Here is a 17070-nt window from a genome sequence, read left to right as displayed (position 1 = left end):
GACTGTTTTTATCATTTAACTTGTCCACCTGGAGGTCAAGACAGCCAGGGATAAATAAAAAAAATGAGAAGAGTTGAACGTCTGTGTTGCTGCAGAGTGACTCCTGTCAGTTTGTAGAGATATGCATATTTTTGGACAGAGTTTATAATATCAGATAGCAAAGTTAATAAACTAGCACTGCCACTGCAGAGGCGAGGACAAACACGGTGCCTTTCCCTACTGCGGGATGATGGACATCGACTTTGTCATTAGTATTTCCTAATATTAATTAACAACCAAGGCTACCTGACTAGTAAGTGGAGCAAGTTACCAAATCTCCCCCCGGCTCTCCTCCCTCTGAACACCTGTTACCAGCCACTTGTACCGCAGCGGCATCCCCACCGTCACCGAGGACCGGTGTCACCGTGCTAGCTGCAGTACAAGCAGAGCAAGTGACAACACAGATGTCAGAGCACAGAGCTGAAAGATAAAGAGAGGATTAAACAACCAAGCTTGTTAGACAGAAGGTGAGCTGTGGAAGCAGCACACGTGCAGAGCACTAGATCACAAATGGTTGTATGGTCCTCCTATGCCAGGAACATGGCCAAGAAAAGCATCTCTAGTTGCTGTGCGTCTCACCCCCAAAAAAAAAAAATTACTATTAACTTTTGAAAGGATAAACAGATCTGCAAGGCCTCATTTCTTCTCTCTGGAAAGGCCATTAATGCTCTGCGGCAGATCACGTTCTTCGGATGTACATACTCATCTGACTCCTAGAGTCAGCCCTGTGTCCTGTCCGCACACCCCTTGTATTTCACCCCCAGGCTTTTTCAGGTACAAGGAGAACCTGGAATTTCCTTCCTCCTGGTATTGCCAGCACAGGCCCGTACACTTGGTGTGCCAAGGTATAACTTCAGCTTGTCTGCCTCCTTCACAGAAAGCCCGGCTTGCAAGGATTCGAGTGGCCAAGACAGGCAGCTCCAACGCTTACCTTCACAGCAAGCGCAACGGCCTCCTGAACGAAGCCCTCGAGCTGACGGTGAGTGCACAGACAATATCTCCTTCCCCAGAGTTTGAGAAGCTCCCTATTCCTGCTCCTCTCCCCGAGCTCCCTCCCCTTCTCTCTCCGTTACCACCTAATTGCTCATTATCCAGTGTACAGTATGCGCCTTGTGGAGGGAACAGCTGGAATCCAGCTGCAAGACTGGATGGGAGGAAAAAGCTGCCTTGGGCTCCTCCTTGGGCTAGGAAAGCATCTGACCTTCCAGCAGCGATCAGGTTCACGGGTCCCTCAAAGCTCTCTGTGCGATGGAGCTGTACTGATTTATACCACCCAGGGCCTGCCCATGCTATAAATATCCACTCTCTTTCAACATACAGTTATTTATTTTCAAGAGTCTTTCTCCAGTGTGGACTATCTGATCATGCCCACCGGGTCAGGAAATATTCCCTAGCTCCTGCTTCAGGCAGTTTGGTGGTGAGTTTATTTTTAAGAGAAATGCCTCTGGAGGCTAATACTAGATATTCATGAGCAGAAAAGTTTCAAGTGCGTCAGATTGCTCAGCAGAATCAGCAAAAATGAGAGGAGGTTATTACATTAAGCCTGATCAACACCAGAGCAGGTATTAGCACATTTCATGGATTTCATTTCAAATAAATCAGCCTTTTGTGCACATGGAGAGCAAAGAGCGAGATGAAGAATGCTTAACTGGGCCACCAGAGCCACCTAGCACTTGTTCATGCATCCTTACTTGGGGCCTAATCCTTCCAATGTCTACTGTTTCCCCTGGCACACATCCTTGCATTTGCAAAATCAAAGCTGAAAAACCTTTGCAGCTCATGGTGAAAGCTGCTCACTAAGGCCTGAGCCCACCCCCACCCAAGCTCAGCAGGTACAGCACACGGAGGGAAATTATGCAACACCTTCTTTTGCATGTAGGATGCTACTCGGCGCAGACCGAGATAGAGGAATCTGGCCCTTTGCAACCGGAATAGTTTTTAAACTGACTCTACAAAAGCATTTCACGTGAAGTACAGATTTGGAAGGGGATGCTCAGATCAGTTTCTGTGTTCCCCTCCAAAACAAGTTTGATCCTTCTGGCTACACTCCCAACGCTGTCTCCTGCTCTGTGAATGGCAGCGCCACTCAGAAAATCTGCTCCTTGAACCATGTGCTGCTGTTGAGCAGTTCAAGAAGAGTTTCTTTCTCAAGAACACGAGAGACCAGGAAGACTGGCCACACCTAGTCCAGAGCCTTATCCCCAGAAAGGAAAGGCTCAGGACTGGGATGCCGGCTCAGCTGAGACTCTGCTATTTCGTTACCCAGGAACACGCAAATATTTGACCACAAATTTTAAACTTCCTTTTGAGCTTTAGATTTCTAATTTTTAAAAATGCCAGAAGAGCTTAGCAGGGACACTCAGTTTGCACTTGATCTTCCAGCCTGTCATCCCAACAAGAATCTCCTCACTTCTCTTGTCAACCAAAACTCCCTGCCGAGACCACTCGCAGAAAAGCAGCTGACGCACCAATGCTTAAGTCCAAAATGCATGAGGCTGAGAGAAATATTTGGCTGAATGGGCTCATTTCCTGGCACCTGCCTAAAAAGAAGTAGAAGGGTCATTTTGTTGGCTACAAAGCTACTGCAGACACAGGAAGGAAAAAAAAACATGTCTAAAGAGGTTCTAAAGAATTTTTTTCACCCATTAATAATTAAATTTAGATACGTAGCAGCACCTAGAGCAGGTCTTCCCAAGCCTTTCTGGGTGCAGCTTGCCTTCTGGTGGGCTTATAGCTCTAAATGCTGACATGACACCCCCTCCCCCAGCCCAGTAAGGTCCACAAATCCCACCTTGACAAGCACTTCATATTGTGTACATCTGTATTCACACCCTGTAAGAGAATATCCCCACCCTAAAGAACTTCCTGTTAAACTCATCAAAAGCAGAAGGTATGGGGAAGGAAGAATTACCATCCACCCGTGACATACAGGAATATAATTTACTAAAACAGGACACTTGCCAAAGCCATGCCTGGCACCTGCACAACGACCAGGAAACGATCTTCGACTACCTGAGGACTAGCCTCATAGCTGAGCCAAGAACCGAGACACGTCTCTCCAACCACAGGTGGTGGCATTAATTAGTTACAGAAATGCAGAGCGCCCTTTGTTGTAAAGGTATACACAAGCATTTTAACTCCACGAGGCAAGATTTTATGTCCTTTCATTTTATGGCAGGAGAACAAACTATCCTTTAGAGTACAAAATGTGAATGACAGCATAGTCTAGCCAGCCAAATTTTTTAAGCTGTAAAAATATGAAGGAATGCGACTTCTGTAGTTGCTATTTAGGGACTAAAGCATCATCTACACACTGTGCATATCTGTCGGTCAAATTAGTATCAAACTGCTGCATCGGTCAGATACACATCCCATTTTGATACCTTGCCCAGGACTCACACTAACTTTAATGGACTTCACATGGCCAGATTGCTATAGGGCTGTTTGTCACACAGCAGTAATTCCAACTGCAACTACTATATGGCCATGACTAGATATTATCACTCCCATCATTAGCAATCACACAGTACTGTGATCAATGTATAATTGTTTTACAAGCACCCAGCAGATTGCCCTGCTGTCTGACACCTTGAGGGTTTACCCAAGGAAAACAACTGTCCCAGAAAGTATCCTGGCTGCAGCTCTGCAGTCAAACTAATAAATTGAGAAATAAGGACTGTTCAAGATTCCGGAACATGTGCCAGAACGTCCTTTCATTAGCACCAGAACGAATGCACTGACACCGTCTTTCAAGGGAACAGCATGTCTTCAGCCTGTAGCCTTGCATCAAAGTAGAGAAAAAGCGAAGAAAAAGATTTACCCAAGGACAGCAGCAGGAAGGAGTTCTGCTCCTAGCAAGAATACAGACTCTTGCTTCAGGAACATGTGGATTTGTGGCATTTTGCATTTGCCATCTAGACATGACGTACTCAGACCATTTGGTTCTCACTTAGAGAGATTTTTTAGTGGGCTTTATGTCAGAAGTGCTCAAGGGATGGTGAGCTTCTTCCCATGGCAGCAGCCTACATATCCTCTTAGCGTTAATCTCCTTGTACAGCTAGCTGAAATTCCCTTTTAGCTAAAATGCTAGGAGGTGTATATCCTAGGAACAGTAGGCTGTGAGGCCTTTTCACAAGCAGAAGCTGCTTAGCCATAGATAAGCGTTATAGCCATTCTCGTGGGAAGGGACAGCCTAACCACTGGACCAGCTCACCTCGGTTCACCAGTGTCCAATTTTGCTTGATGAAGCACTAAGTAGAAGACGTAAAGTGGAAGCATTTTGAATTTCAGAACTGGTGCTACAGTGTGTTTCAGTCTCCCTCCAAGCAGCCAGCAGTTCACTGAACGTCTTCCAAGAACAAACTGAATGGTAGCTGGCATCAATCCTTGCAAAACTGGCATCCCAGCTCAAAAAGCAAACCCTCTCCTCTCCTTCCCCCCCACCAGCTTTCCCATTACAGCCAGACTCTTCTAATGAAGACACAGGTTTTGTTTGCCTGCAGTAACGTAGGTACCACTGATGCAATCAATCTCTATAGTATATGTTCCTCAGCAACACTGCTATCAGAACACCAAGCATTTGTGCGATGTTGGCACTCTCACCGTCCCAGGGCAGTAGTTCCTGCAGATCTCATTCTTAACTTGCAGGCTAGGGTGCTGTCAGTGGTTGCATGCTCTTTGTTTCTGAAAACACTGAGCTGACTTTAGAAAAAATGAAAGGAAGATAAGGTACGAGTCACACTCGCTGATGCTAGACTTTATGCCTGGTCACTGCCACCCCTCGATCCATTTCCACCAGCAGCAAGCCTAGCCTCGGGGCGGAAGGCAGAGGGAGAGACTAAGCTGTGCTGCCAAAACATAACAATTGGCTTAGGTCTCCTGCCAGAGGTATGGAAGCTCCATCTTTGCTTTCAGATGCCTTTTAGATCTCCTCTCAAGCAAATCCTCATAAAAAGTTACTGTTTGCAATATGTGCTCTTTCTCTCTCCTTTTCCAGTGTTTTAGTGCAGCATCGTATTTGCTTTAGGGCTTGCAAGAACCTCCATGGGAAATATTCCAACACAGACTTCAGCAGAGTCAGTAATCTCAGCAGGGTACAAACAGGACCTGCTTGATGTGTTAGCTCACCAGGAGGATTGTTAATAAGAAAAATTGAACCGATTTTTTTTTTGGCCGCTTCTAAAAATACTTTGGGGAATGCTTCATCTTCCAAAACAACAGCAACAAAAAAATCCATAACCTGCCTGAGATGCATTCCCGTAGGAATCCATTAGTTCTGTGTACACTAAGTCAGCTTTCTTAATGTACCAGTTCAGCTACATTTTGGCATCTGTCAGAGACAGAGTTATTCCTTCACTTAAGGATCACAGAACCATCCTGGAAAAGGCATCCAGAACATGCATTTGCGTGAATCACTAGGACACATGGGTGTATTTAAAAGCAATGCTTTAAGCACAGCTGAATTTGACCCCCTTGAGAGCAACAGCCAACGCCTTGGCGCTTCTGCCAAGATGTTCTGCCATGTCTCCCATCCCACCCCTTTTCTCTCTTGAACAGTTAGATACTGCTGTTTCATGTCTAAGTAGAGATTCAAGCCATGCGCATCAATTTTTGACTTTCAGATTTAGGCACTACAGAAGACACCAGGCACCCTTTACTTACGGAGCACAGGGAAACGTTTTGCAACACCTAATTGCCATTTTAATGCCTGTAATTGTCTTTGAAAATACTAGTCATCAAAGACACATGCAGATTAACGTGTCATGAAATCACAGTGAATTTCAAGATCAGGAGCTTAAGTAGTAGTAGTAAGAGAACATCCTTAACAACCCAGATCTTAAAGTCTACCACCACAGAACAGAAAAAGCGAGAAGAAAAATAATCCTGGCTCTCAAATAGCACAGAAACTCTCTAAACAACCCCTACTTCTTCTTTTCCTTCCATTTCTGAGGCGTATCTGACCATCAGATCACAGAGTAAGCGACATGCTATTTTTTGGGGAATATAAGCACCTGATTCACTAATACAGCGCAGAGATCAAAAATACACAGTACTGGATTTCTGACCCCCAACACAAGATGACCAAGTTTTGATGAATGCTTAAGGCCAAGCTTTCTGCGTGAGCAGCACATTACACGCATGCTAAACACAAGCCCCTAACCTCTTAGTCATTTTCTATTTCAGCTGTTTCAAGCAGACCAAGCCCCTCAGCTTAACAAAAGCACAGAGACCAGCCTGAGATCTGTAGCTTATCCTAACCACTAATAACACTGCAGCCGAGCAGTCTCTTCCCCCAGTCACCACACGTACGCATACCTGATGCGGCAGCTGAGAACAACCAACAAGAGCGCCCCAAGAAGCCTTTCCAACGCAGACTCTTTAACCAGGCACGCCACAAGCAGCTCATCCCCCTCAGCTCTGCCTATGCCCTCCTAGGAGGGACCACTCGTTTTAATAGTTTTTCAGCCTAAATACTCTCAGCTGTACCCAATCCATTCCCAGATGGCACAGGCTGCCTGCTTGACTCTAAGCACACCCTGCTCTCTGAATTAGCTTACAAATTTGTTAGCCACATTTCAGCAGTTTGAGTACACAGGGGAAAGCCGGTCCCCAATTGCACAGGTGTTGCCGTGCAACGAGTCAAGCATCTGGATCGTGAGGTCTTTGAAACAGGCTTGCCTTGTTCTGTGTTTGTGCTAAGTGATGTACAGAGGGTTCCTGGTCAGCTCAGAGGGCTCCTGGGCACTGCGTTACTGAAACATAGATCACAGTAAGCCATCCTGCTGAGTGAAAGCCACAAGAAACGAGAGCGGAGGGGAGCTTCACCCTCCTAGGGAACTGCTGCCATGTTTCATGTGAACATAAGCCTTTTGCAACTGCTGCACAATGCTTCTTCATTTGCCATATGCTTGAATAGGATAATTTATATATATCGACTCTTACTTAAGCAGTGCCTGCCTGTTCCTCCCTTCTCCCTGCCTTTCAGAGAGGCTTTGCCACAGGAGGGCTCACGCACCTTCAGTTTGCACCAAACCCAGTCCTCAGGACCTGCTATAAACTCCCCACCACAACCACGTACACTGACGCAGGGAAAGAGCAGCCACCTTTTGATACGCTGCAAAGTGCAGAAAACGATGGGGCACGTCCGTGGAGAGGAGAGACAGAGCCAGGAGTCCTGTCTCTAGAAACAGCATTACAAAGCCCAAGCCGTGAAGCCTGGATTCACAGTTTTTGATGTGGTGTGCAGCCATGACTCAGGAGGCTTTAGCAATAACACAAGCCAGTTCCAACAGGCCCAGCTCTGTGCAGCCCTGAAGGTCAGGCAGGGCCAGGCTTTTGGCTCAGCGAAAGCAAGACACCTTGTGTTTTGTCTCCGAAGTGAGACTAGAGTTCAGGGTACATCTGCTGGCATCCAAAGGTCACACCAAGCTTAAAAGTCTTAATGTCTTTTGGAAAAATGAAACAGCACAGGTGCCTTCCTTTCTTTAATTTCTGGTTCCTGAGCCTTGACATCCAATGTCAACCGTACTCCCTCCACAGATACAAAATGGCTAGAAACACACTGGGTTTGACTCAAAGCTAAGCTCCTCACCTGTGTTTACAAGCCAAATCATTAAGAAAAAAAAAATGAGGTCACCTTGTAAGGGTCATGAGAAAAACCTGAGAGCTGGCAACACTGAAATTATTTTTATCCCTGTGAAAGCTAATGCTCATAGTTCTGTTTGTTTTCATCGTTTTACACCTGGTTTGGGTTTTGGTTCTTCCCCCCCTCCCTTTTTTCTGGCTATTTAGGGATCCACTGAAGACGAACAGCATATGACTAAAGGCACCTCCTTAATTGAAAGCCAACATCACCACCTGCTGCACTGCCTGGAAAAAACAACCGTAAGTAGCAACACAATCCTTTTATATCTTACTGGGTCTTTGTGCCTGGCCCGGGCTTCACATGGAAGAGACGTGCACGCAGAGGCTCTGAAGTGGCACTCAGATGTACTCAGTAGACCTACAAACTGTGCCAGAGGGGGCTGACACCAACGCTCCCAAGAATATTTGGCAATGGGATAAATACACTTTATTTCATTGTCTTCTTTAAAAAAGAAAAAAGTAATTACTGTGCAAAGGGATAAAGATGCAATTCTCTGCTACTCCAGAGCCACCTACACCCGTACAAAGTCAATGGCAGGTTGCTCAGTCCAGTTCACTTGAAGGCAAACATCTTTTCAGCACGGGGTTAGGGAGATCCTGGAAACAAGGCGTACATTAAGTTTAATTTCTTCAGTGCTTCTGAAAGAACTGTGTTTGTCTTATGCTGTGAGTCGCACCACATATGCTCATCACCTGTGCTAATCAGTAATAAAGGACAGTTCTGCTGCCTCAAGAGGAGGAAGCTGCTGTCAGTGACCCCAAACCACAGCCGGGTCACCAGTGCCAACAGGCTGGAAAAAACCCGAACCTTTAGCCCTTTTCACTGCACAGAGCAGATGAACTCTCTTAACGGGTTTAAAGGTTGCACGTATCTTTTCTCACTACAGTTCTGGTTATGAGAGCAGGGGATTTATCTCAAAGCCAGTCAAGCCGATTCTGTAGCGACAGCTTTTCTGTTTGCGTCCTGCAAGGTGTTGGAGTGAGAGTTTCATTTTGCGTTATTAAGTGATGCTGTACGCAGAAGTCTCTTGGAACATTTCAGATGCTTATTTGATGCGCGCTTTACTTCCAGGTATACATAAAAGGTTCTGCAGTTATCTATACCGTGATTCATTCTAGAAAGAATGAAGAGAGGCTAACACTTAAAATATTCATGCCTTTTTCTATCTGCGTCCATCATCAAATGTACTTTTGATTTCTGACTTACACGAGCTCTCCTTTAGATAAATCACCTTCACTTCCATAGTTTGGCTCATGCTGGAATAACACCACTTAGCCTTCAGCGATACGCTGGAAGAAGGTGACCGGTTAATTACAGTGACCTGCTGAGTACAGCTGGTTTCTCACGACGAGCTATAAAGGTCACCATTCCGAGGGCAGTGAACTGACTCTTCCTGTATCGATGGCTACTGAGTTTATTTTATAAGACTCATCTTGCCTTTATTTCTAGCAATTTTGGATGTTACGTAACAAGCAGATATTTCACAATCTGACTCTTTAGTTTATAACTTTACGCTTAAAAGCTTCACTACTATGACCCCTATTTCTCAAGAATACTTTCGTTTGGAAACTTTAACCAATTGGCTGAAGCAAACAAAAGCTGACAACCCTACCTCCAGGGCCTGCCCTTGTAAGGCGCTGACTCTGTAAAGGCTTACAGCAGTTCTGACCTCCGCACCGGGCCGGCGGACGGCTCCGGGAGCTGCATGAGTCGCTCGCTGCTAATGAGCCAGCTGGGGTGCTGGACGTGACACGGCCAAAGCACGTCCTCACCTGTGGAGGTGTTCGCCTGCCACGCTAACAAAGCTAGATAGCCTCCAGCACGCAAGCCTGCTCAGACAGCGAGTCTCCGCGGTTGAGTCTTCCAAAGGTTGCTTTTTTTCAGCAAAGAATGGCAGTAACAGTGATACTTTGAATTTTGATTAAAACCTAGAGGGAGAATCTGCACAATATTTAACACGTTTTCCCTCACATTTTTCAGCCAGTTATTACCACAAAGTTGCATCAAATCACATAGCAAGTTTGGATTCTGGTCTGATATTATCAATCAAAACAGTTCAGTCAGCTTGTGTGGAAATTCTACAGTTCACATAATCTATGAAAATACTATACAGCAGTTCTCCTCCCGAAGATTTAAATCATAGTAAAAGAAATTTTAAATACTGAAGAGTCATTTTGTAACCAAGTTACAGGAATGGAATGAGGAATACCATGGTTGCAAACTTGTTTCAATGGGCAATTCACCCGTCCTTAAACTAAGCAGAAGGATTCTAAAAGTACATTATTTATTGTCATGGTACCTGCGGTCATCACTAGCCTCCAGCCTTACAGTCGAGCGGCTGTGAACGGCTCACAAATCTGGTGTGAGATGACAAAGTGACCCTAAAGTACTTTTAGCTGCCATGAGGGGTTACTTTGTCACATCAAGACAACAGATGAAGTTTGTTCAAACAAAAGGAGGGGTTTTTCCAACTCCCAGAGTGAGCATGGCAGTTCACACGCCATGTTTTCTCCAAACGCTGAGAGCATCGAATCCAGTCCTTCAACCCAAACCTTTCTTCTGTGGTTTCACAGAGTGCCATCAAAGCCCATATCCATTGGTGACCCAAAAGCAATACAATTCCAATTCATTAATTGTGAATCAGCAGCTGAAACTTTGTTTTCCTTTGCCTTCGGCTCTCAAAAGATCAAAGCGATAAAGTTGTTACCAGCTTTGTTCTGTCTCCAAGAACATAACGTTAAAAAGCTTAAGTGTGAGAAGGAAGGAACAAAGGGTCTGATTCAGGCAAGGTTTGGGTAGAGAAGGTCCGGTTGCCCATTCAAACTTGAGTGAGCCGGCTGGAACGCTGAGGCGATAGATGCAATGCTGGGACTAAATTCTGAGTGCCGGAATGGACAATCAATTGTGTTTTTATCTTTTGTTGGCATGTTGTCCCGTAGGGATTGTCCTATCTTGTGGATGATCCCCTGTTATCTGTACGAACTTCCACCATCAAGGTATTTCCTTTTTAATTCAATCTGTTTTCTCTGTGGTCTCTGTGACGTGTCTGCAGAGTGTTCGCTTCCTTTCTCGTTCCTGGTCTTGTCCTTGGGAGAGTTTGTGCACGTGGCTCTTTTTGGCTATCCAGTGCTCTTGTTTCCTGTGAGAGTTGTCATTGTTCCAATGCAAACCGATGGCTGCCTTCACCATGGCTGCTTTTGTTTCCCATCCTTTCTGATGCTGACAGGGACCGGATAAAGTACTTTTACTAGAACTACTTGGGTGTTGAGATATGCACTTAAGAGTTCTTTCTTTCAGGATTTCTTGTTCCTTAGCACAAAAATTCTTTACAGATTCAGCTTTCTGAATTTCCTTCCCCTGTACACCTCCCGCTCTCACCTGCCACATTTATCTCCACCCAGCTAATGGCACACAGTGAACTGCAGGTGTGCTTTGCACCCAACAGCCAATACAAGCAATATCCTGCAGTTAAGCTGCATGACATGATGGTCATCCACATACAACACAATCCTGTCCCCAGGGACAAAGGAAGAGGAGCGTAAACGTCCTTTTGGTTTTCCTAACCATGTGGCATTGCAGACTTTTTGAAGCCACTTCTGGAACTCAGACACAAAAATGAAAAGGAAATTTGAACTCAATATATTAACCATCTCAGACCACATAAGCAAAGCAGCATCAACAGACTATCATGCTTTAGTCACTGCAACAGCTTCCCTTATTCCCCTACTGATGAAGGAAAGCAAATTCTTCTCTTGGTTGCAGCAAGTGGAAGGGCAGAGTAATTTCTTTTAAAGATCTGCCTAGTGCAAATATTTTCAGAGGTAGAGAGCATCTTACATAGACGAGGGGCTGACGCATCCCACCAACCTAGCAAAAGGTGCCATTGAAAACAGACTGCTGTTGGGCCAAAGCTGTCGGTGTCACCAGAGAGTAATGCCACCTTTCTTTCCCCTGCCAGAACCACGAGTTCATAGATGAGCAACTGTTCGAGCAGAACTGCATGGAGAGCTCAATGCAAAACTACCCTTCCTCTCGGAGCCCCTCCTTGTCAAGTCACCATGGACTGACCACCTCCTGCTGTTCTCGCCGTAACAAGAAGACCACCCACCTTCCCAACTCCAGTGTGCCAGCCACTCGCCTCCGGAGTATGCAGGAGCTCAGCACCATCCACATCCAGTGCAGTGAGCAGCCCTCGCTTACAACAAGGTACAGTAAGTAGGCTCTTGCTGCTAACTACTGCATGCGAACCTCTGAAGTGCATTATCCAACTGAACATTCTCGCAGGCCTGTGTTCTCCAGCCAGGGAGAAGGGTCTAGTGCTGGGATCATCTTTGTTTCCCTCCTCCTAATGACAAGGAAAGTGGCTCCTAGCTGTTCTGGGAAGAACCAGGTCAAAGCTAGGCTCTAGTGTAGCTCTTCTCTGACCAGAGTGGACATGGAAGAATGAATTCCAGCTGAAACCTGCCTGTGAAGTGCTAATCACAAAGGCAGGAGCCAGCAGTTCCCAGCCACTCACCACAGTGGGCACAGGACCGCTCCACAGCCCATCTCCCAGATAGCCCAGTACTTCCAAGCCCGTACTGGGAAAAGGCAGAGATAACTGGCTAATCAGTGTCTTGTCAGCAAACCCTGTTAGAGCTGTACACCCTGACACGGTCCACCAGGGATGCTCCCTTCACTGATCTGCATTGTCCAGAAGTCTAGATGGCAGCCATCAGCATCAATCGCTGGGAAACAAATAAGGAGGAATTTCACAATGGTGTCTTAGCAGCTCTCACCCAAAAAGCTATTGGTGACACAGGTGATGAAGTGTCTCTTAATAGAAAATTTTGAAAGTTTAATTTTATACCTAACTTGCTGAAAAAATTTCTTCACTATGTCTGTCTTGCAAATATTAAATTACTCTCTAACCACCCCCCTCAGCCTATTAAGCTTCTTGTGCACTGGGCAGATTTTGGAATTACCATTCTTCTTCTCCCCACTCCTATCGAAGGGATGTAGAAACTGAAACAAAGCTGCCTTTAGGGCAGCAGGCAATTACTTTGTACCAGGGTGAAGTCAGAAGGGCATTTCCGAGAATGAATTATGAATGAATAAGCACAAAATAAGTCTCTGGCTGTTGCAGTTTCAAGATGACAATACTTCAAACCAGCACCTGAAAGTAATTCGGGGGATTGTCAACTACTCTGCCTGTTTCAGTGGGTGCTGAGCCAGATGCCAGTGATATTTGAAATGTCATTGTTTGCTATTTCACTCGCTTACCCAGCTGTGTAATGATGGGGAGAGGAAAAAAGCTTTTAAGGTGTTTTTCATGTGGAATGCAACTCACTGGGTGTACTGGTTACCACTGGTTACCCAGTCCCTAAGACTGCCCCACTCTCAGCTTGTGACTGAGGCAACCGGGGAGCAGAATGGGTTCTGCCATGTTCTTGGGATGCTTGAGATCAAGAAACATCCTCTTGGTGAGTCACTCTGAGATAACAGCAGCAATAGCTTCCCAACTGGGAGCTTTAAATTTTAAAAGGACAGGCCTTGTGTTTAAAATGAACATGTTGGGCTGGTAATAGCAGACTCCTGTAGCTGTGCAGATGCGCAGAAATCAACCTATCATTTTCCCTCTGTAATTAATTATAGGATGCAATTGATGCAGATCTAATAAGAATGCTCCCAGCTGCCAGATCCTTGAAACTACTGCAGAGAGATGAAAAAATAGAGAAGATCAAGGGACAGTGAATTTGAAAGAGGCATTTGAAATGCAAGGAAGGCAACCACCCTTTCTCAGAAAGAACTACCTGTGTTCTGAAAAGATACAGCACACAGGACAGTATATTTACGTGTCGTTTTAATTAAACTAGAATTACGCAAGAATGAAATGGAAACAGAATGATTTGCCCTGTGAAAAGCTGTATCCTCATCAGGGAGAATATCAAAAAAGCTTAGTGTAATCTGGGTAGAAACAAATTATGCCTTGCAGGAACTGGGGGGGGACATTTAAGTGGAGTCTTATGAATATTTCGGTGCCCTTAGTTCAGAGGAACAGGATACTGAGTAAGAACAACCACCATTCCCATCCTTTCTACTGTCTGTTTTTTTAAAAAAAAAAAAGCCAAACACTAAATCTGTTTTCTAGTCGTTCCAGTCTCAACATGAAATCAGATGATGGGCTGAGACCGAACTGCAAAACTGCCCAGATAACGACAGCCATCATCAGCATCCCCACGCCACCGGCACTCACGCCAGAAGGCGAGAGTCGGCCTCCGCCCAGCAGCCCCAGCCACTCCACGAACATTTCCACCACCACCACAAGCAACATAGTCAAGGTCTCTGCCTTGTAAGACGTCTCATGCACAGAAGGAGGCTAGAAGACCAGTGCCCCTCTCCCTCCACACCTCCATGTTCCTTTCTTGCTGCAAATTGTGCCTGGATGGACCAACCTGACATTTTGTCATCGAATTCGCAATGGAGACCTAACGAGGCAGCTTTCTTCAGACTCACATTCAAGCTGTGGACTGAGGGAGGATTAGGAGAGGGAGGAAGAGGCTGGTTAAAGGAAAAACCTGCACGGAGGGCGTGTTGTGCCATGGTACAGGGCAAAAATCACCTGCGGAGGCTGGAGGGAAAGAATCATCATGGCAACAAGAGAGTCAATAAAGGAAATATAACACTGTGTATCGCAGCACCTTTTTAAAGGTTTTTAATGGATAATATTTATTCATGAGGAAATGACTGAAAAGGTGAAAAACAATGGATTTTGTGAATTTTTTTTCTTCATGGAGCAGAACCTTTAAACCAACCAAAATTTCACATTTTTTTTCTTTTATAGGAAAAGATTTAGACAAAGAAGCCACCTGTCACAGAAATCTATTTCCATTCCTGTGTGTGTGCGTGCGAGTGTGCAGCAGAACCACGTGAGCCCCGCTGAATTACAAAGAGCAGAGCACGTTTCCATCATTGGGTGCACAGCAGGAAAATCCAAGCATGTGTCAGCACACACATGTGCACACGCGCGCACACACACACACCTATTTCACCCTGAATGGCATTCTTTATTTAGACGATTTTGTATCCGCCTTTTAAGTCAATACAGTGCAATTGCAAACAGTGTGTTTGTCTGCTAATTATTGTCTGTGAAAACATATTTGTGGAAAAAAAAAAGACAGGCTTTAGTAGAGTTTTAGTCCCACATGGATATCTGCTTTCTATTTTTGTTATCACTTACTTGTAAGAGTGTGACTAGACTACCAGTTCTGTATTTTTAAAAAGGAAAAAAATATAAGGTAGGATTCTTTTTTAATACTGTACACACAAATGGCAAAGAAGAGAAAGCACTGAACTCAACTGCATCAAGCGTTCCTAAGTCTAACAGAGGTTTCTTGTAACGTATGCCCATGCTTTCTTGTTTTTGTTTCTATATATAAATTTCTTTGCTAGCACTGGACATACAACCCATTGTAAATAGTAGCCAAATAACGTCTGGATCTATACTTGATAATAATGAACCCCAGAGCCAAATATCTTGCATGGACAGAGAGGTATTTGGCTTTTTCACAGTCTTAGGGCTCCAGTTGTCGCATCAATGGCTTCTGGGTTGCACTGGTTTTGAGGGCAGGCTAGGTTAGCAGTTTTAGTTCTCCAGTCCCAGCACAGGATCTACAGCATGCATCCACTTGAGAAAGGGGAGCAGTACTGGAGGCTGGAAAGCATTTCATAGTGTGTTACAGACAGCATTTTCTTTTTGCAGTTCTACACTTAGTTTGGGAAAAGTCACGTACTTCTCGTCAACCAAAAACTGAAGTAACACTGTGTGGTACTGCCAGGAAGCAACTACTTCTCACTAAGCTGTTGTCAGTCCCAGCACCTCTTTCTGAGATCTTTCTGGGAATGATTTATTGTAAGGAAATACATGGTCCTGAAACATAACAGATTTCCCCCCTCACTAAGAGGAGTCACTTTTTTCTTCCATTCTGCCCTTCTCAAGTCACCTTTTCATAACAGGCGTGATCCACGAAGGGCAGAGCGAGGAACAACGTCACCCACCTTTTCACCCGTCGTACACTGTTTGGATAATTACTGTCATCATGCACAAAGGCCCTCTCAAGGCCCTACACTCACCTGCGAATGGTGAGGCCCCAGCCCCCAACAGCTTGTAGATAACAAGGAAACATTTCCCGTGTCCTGTTTCTGAACAGTGATTCTACCAACATTAGAGTTAAAAGAACCACTCAAAGCATGTTTGAGGCTGATTCAGCAAAGGGATGACTTTTTTAACATCTGTCATAACCTATCCTGATGTACTATTTATATACGCATATACACGCATACACATATAAATAAATACAGACACATACATGTATAGATAGATAAATAGACCTACATGCTGACTTAAACATACGAGCTAGCAATCTGCTTTGTTACCACTCCTAACCTATTAGCCTATAGAGTGGACTCAGGCGGCTGATGCATTAACTCAATACCCTCCTTAGAAACCTACGACATTCTAGGAATATTAGGGCTACGGCTAAGCCTTCAGTAGCTGCACCAGCTTATAGTCATTTATTCCAGTGCTGTAATACGTTACCCAAAGCGATGTTTAGTCCTGTTTTAAGTGATTAAAACGCTCTGCCTTTGCTGCTTCCTGTAGGAGGCTACACTGCAGTTAATCTTACAATTATTGAGTTTTTCTTGATGTTTTAATTTAATCTTTCCTTTGCTTTAATTTCATTATTTGCCATCATCTGCTCCCCGTCTGAACACCCCCACCCTTGTAGATCAGAGGCCTTGCTCTCACCCACCTACCACCTCGCAACCCCATTTACACTGGCAGAGGATGAGGGTTAAATGCTACCGTGCTGACAGGGTACAGTGTTCCTTCCAATGCGCAGAAGTAAACGATTACGGAGAGTCAGGGACTCAACATGGATTCTCGGTGCTGCCTTTCTTATTCCTGATTTACTGTGGAGGGGTAAACAAGCCACTTCACCTCTCTGCACCCATTTCTTTATCTGTAAATAGCAATCAGGGCAGCCCTTGTCTAAAGCACTATTGGTGGATTTAATTGCTACCAATCAAAATGCTTTTTGGAAAAAAGAAAAATCAACATTTTTAGGGGGACGGGGAGGGGCGGGGAAGGAAGAAAGCCAGCCCTCGGGGTTTCTGGCTGGCTGCTCGGGCTCAGATTGTCAAGGCAGACATGGCCTTTGTTCTCTTGCACAGAAGAGGAATCTTTGTTATCCTTGCTCAAAAATACGTGGCTCGCCTCTTCTACCATTAACTTAGCAGGTGCTGCCCCATGCAGTCAGTACCTCAGCACAGACTTTCAAAGGATAAAGACAAACAAAATTAAGGAAGTCTGAGCCTAGGGGAACAGGGCTAAAAATATTTTTAAT

At 45.0% G+C, this 17070-nt stretch overlaps 1 protein-coding gene across 1 annotated transcript in view; it reads left to right on the top strand.

Annotated features, from left to right (window-relative positions):
• Positions 1-16680, top strand: part of KCND3 (potassium voltage-gated channel subfamily D member 3) — a 123330-nt gene extending 106650 nt beyond the window's left edge. Inside the window, exons 3-7 of the mRNA XM_075115346.1 lie at positions 917-1018; positions 7831-7923; positions 10624-10680; positions 11643-11890; positions 13815-16680. Of these exons, the coding sequence (XP_074971447.1) occupies positions 917-1018; positions 7831-7923; positions 10624-10680; positions 11643-11890; positions 13815-14019 (705 nt within the window). The 3' untranslated portion in view covers positions 14020-16680. The remainder of the gene's footprint in view (positions 1-916; positions 1019-7830; positions 7924-10623; positions 10681-11642; positions 11891-13814) is intronic.
• The last annotated feature ends 390 nt before the right edge of the window (positions 16681-17070 follow it).

This window comes from Phalacrocorax aristotelis, chromosome 21 (genome assembly GCF_949628215.1).
Source record: "Phalacrocorax aristotelis chromosome 21, bGulAri2.1, whole genome shotgun sequence".
NCBI lineage: Eukaryota > Metazoa > Chordata > Aves > Suliformes > Phalacrocoracidae > Phalacrocorax > Phalacrocorax aristotelis.
The sequence above is the reverse complement of the archived record's forward strand: the minus strand, read 5'-3'. Positions and strand labels throughout refer to the sequence as shown.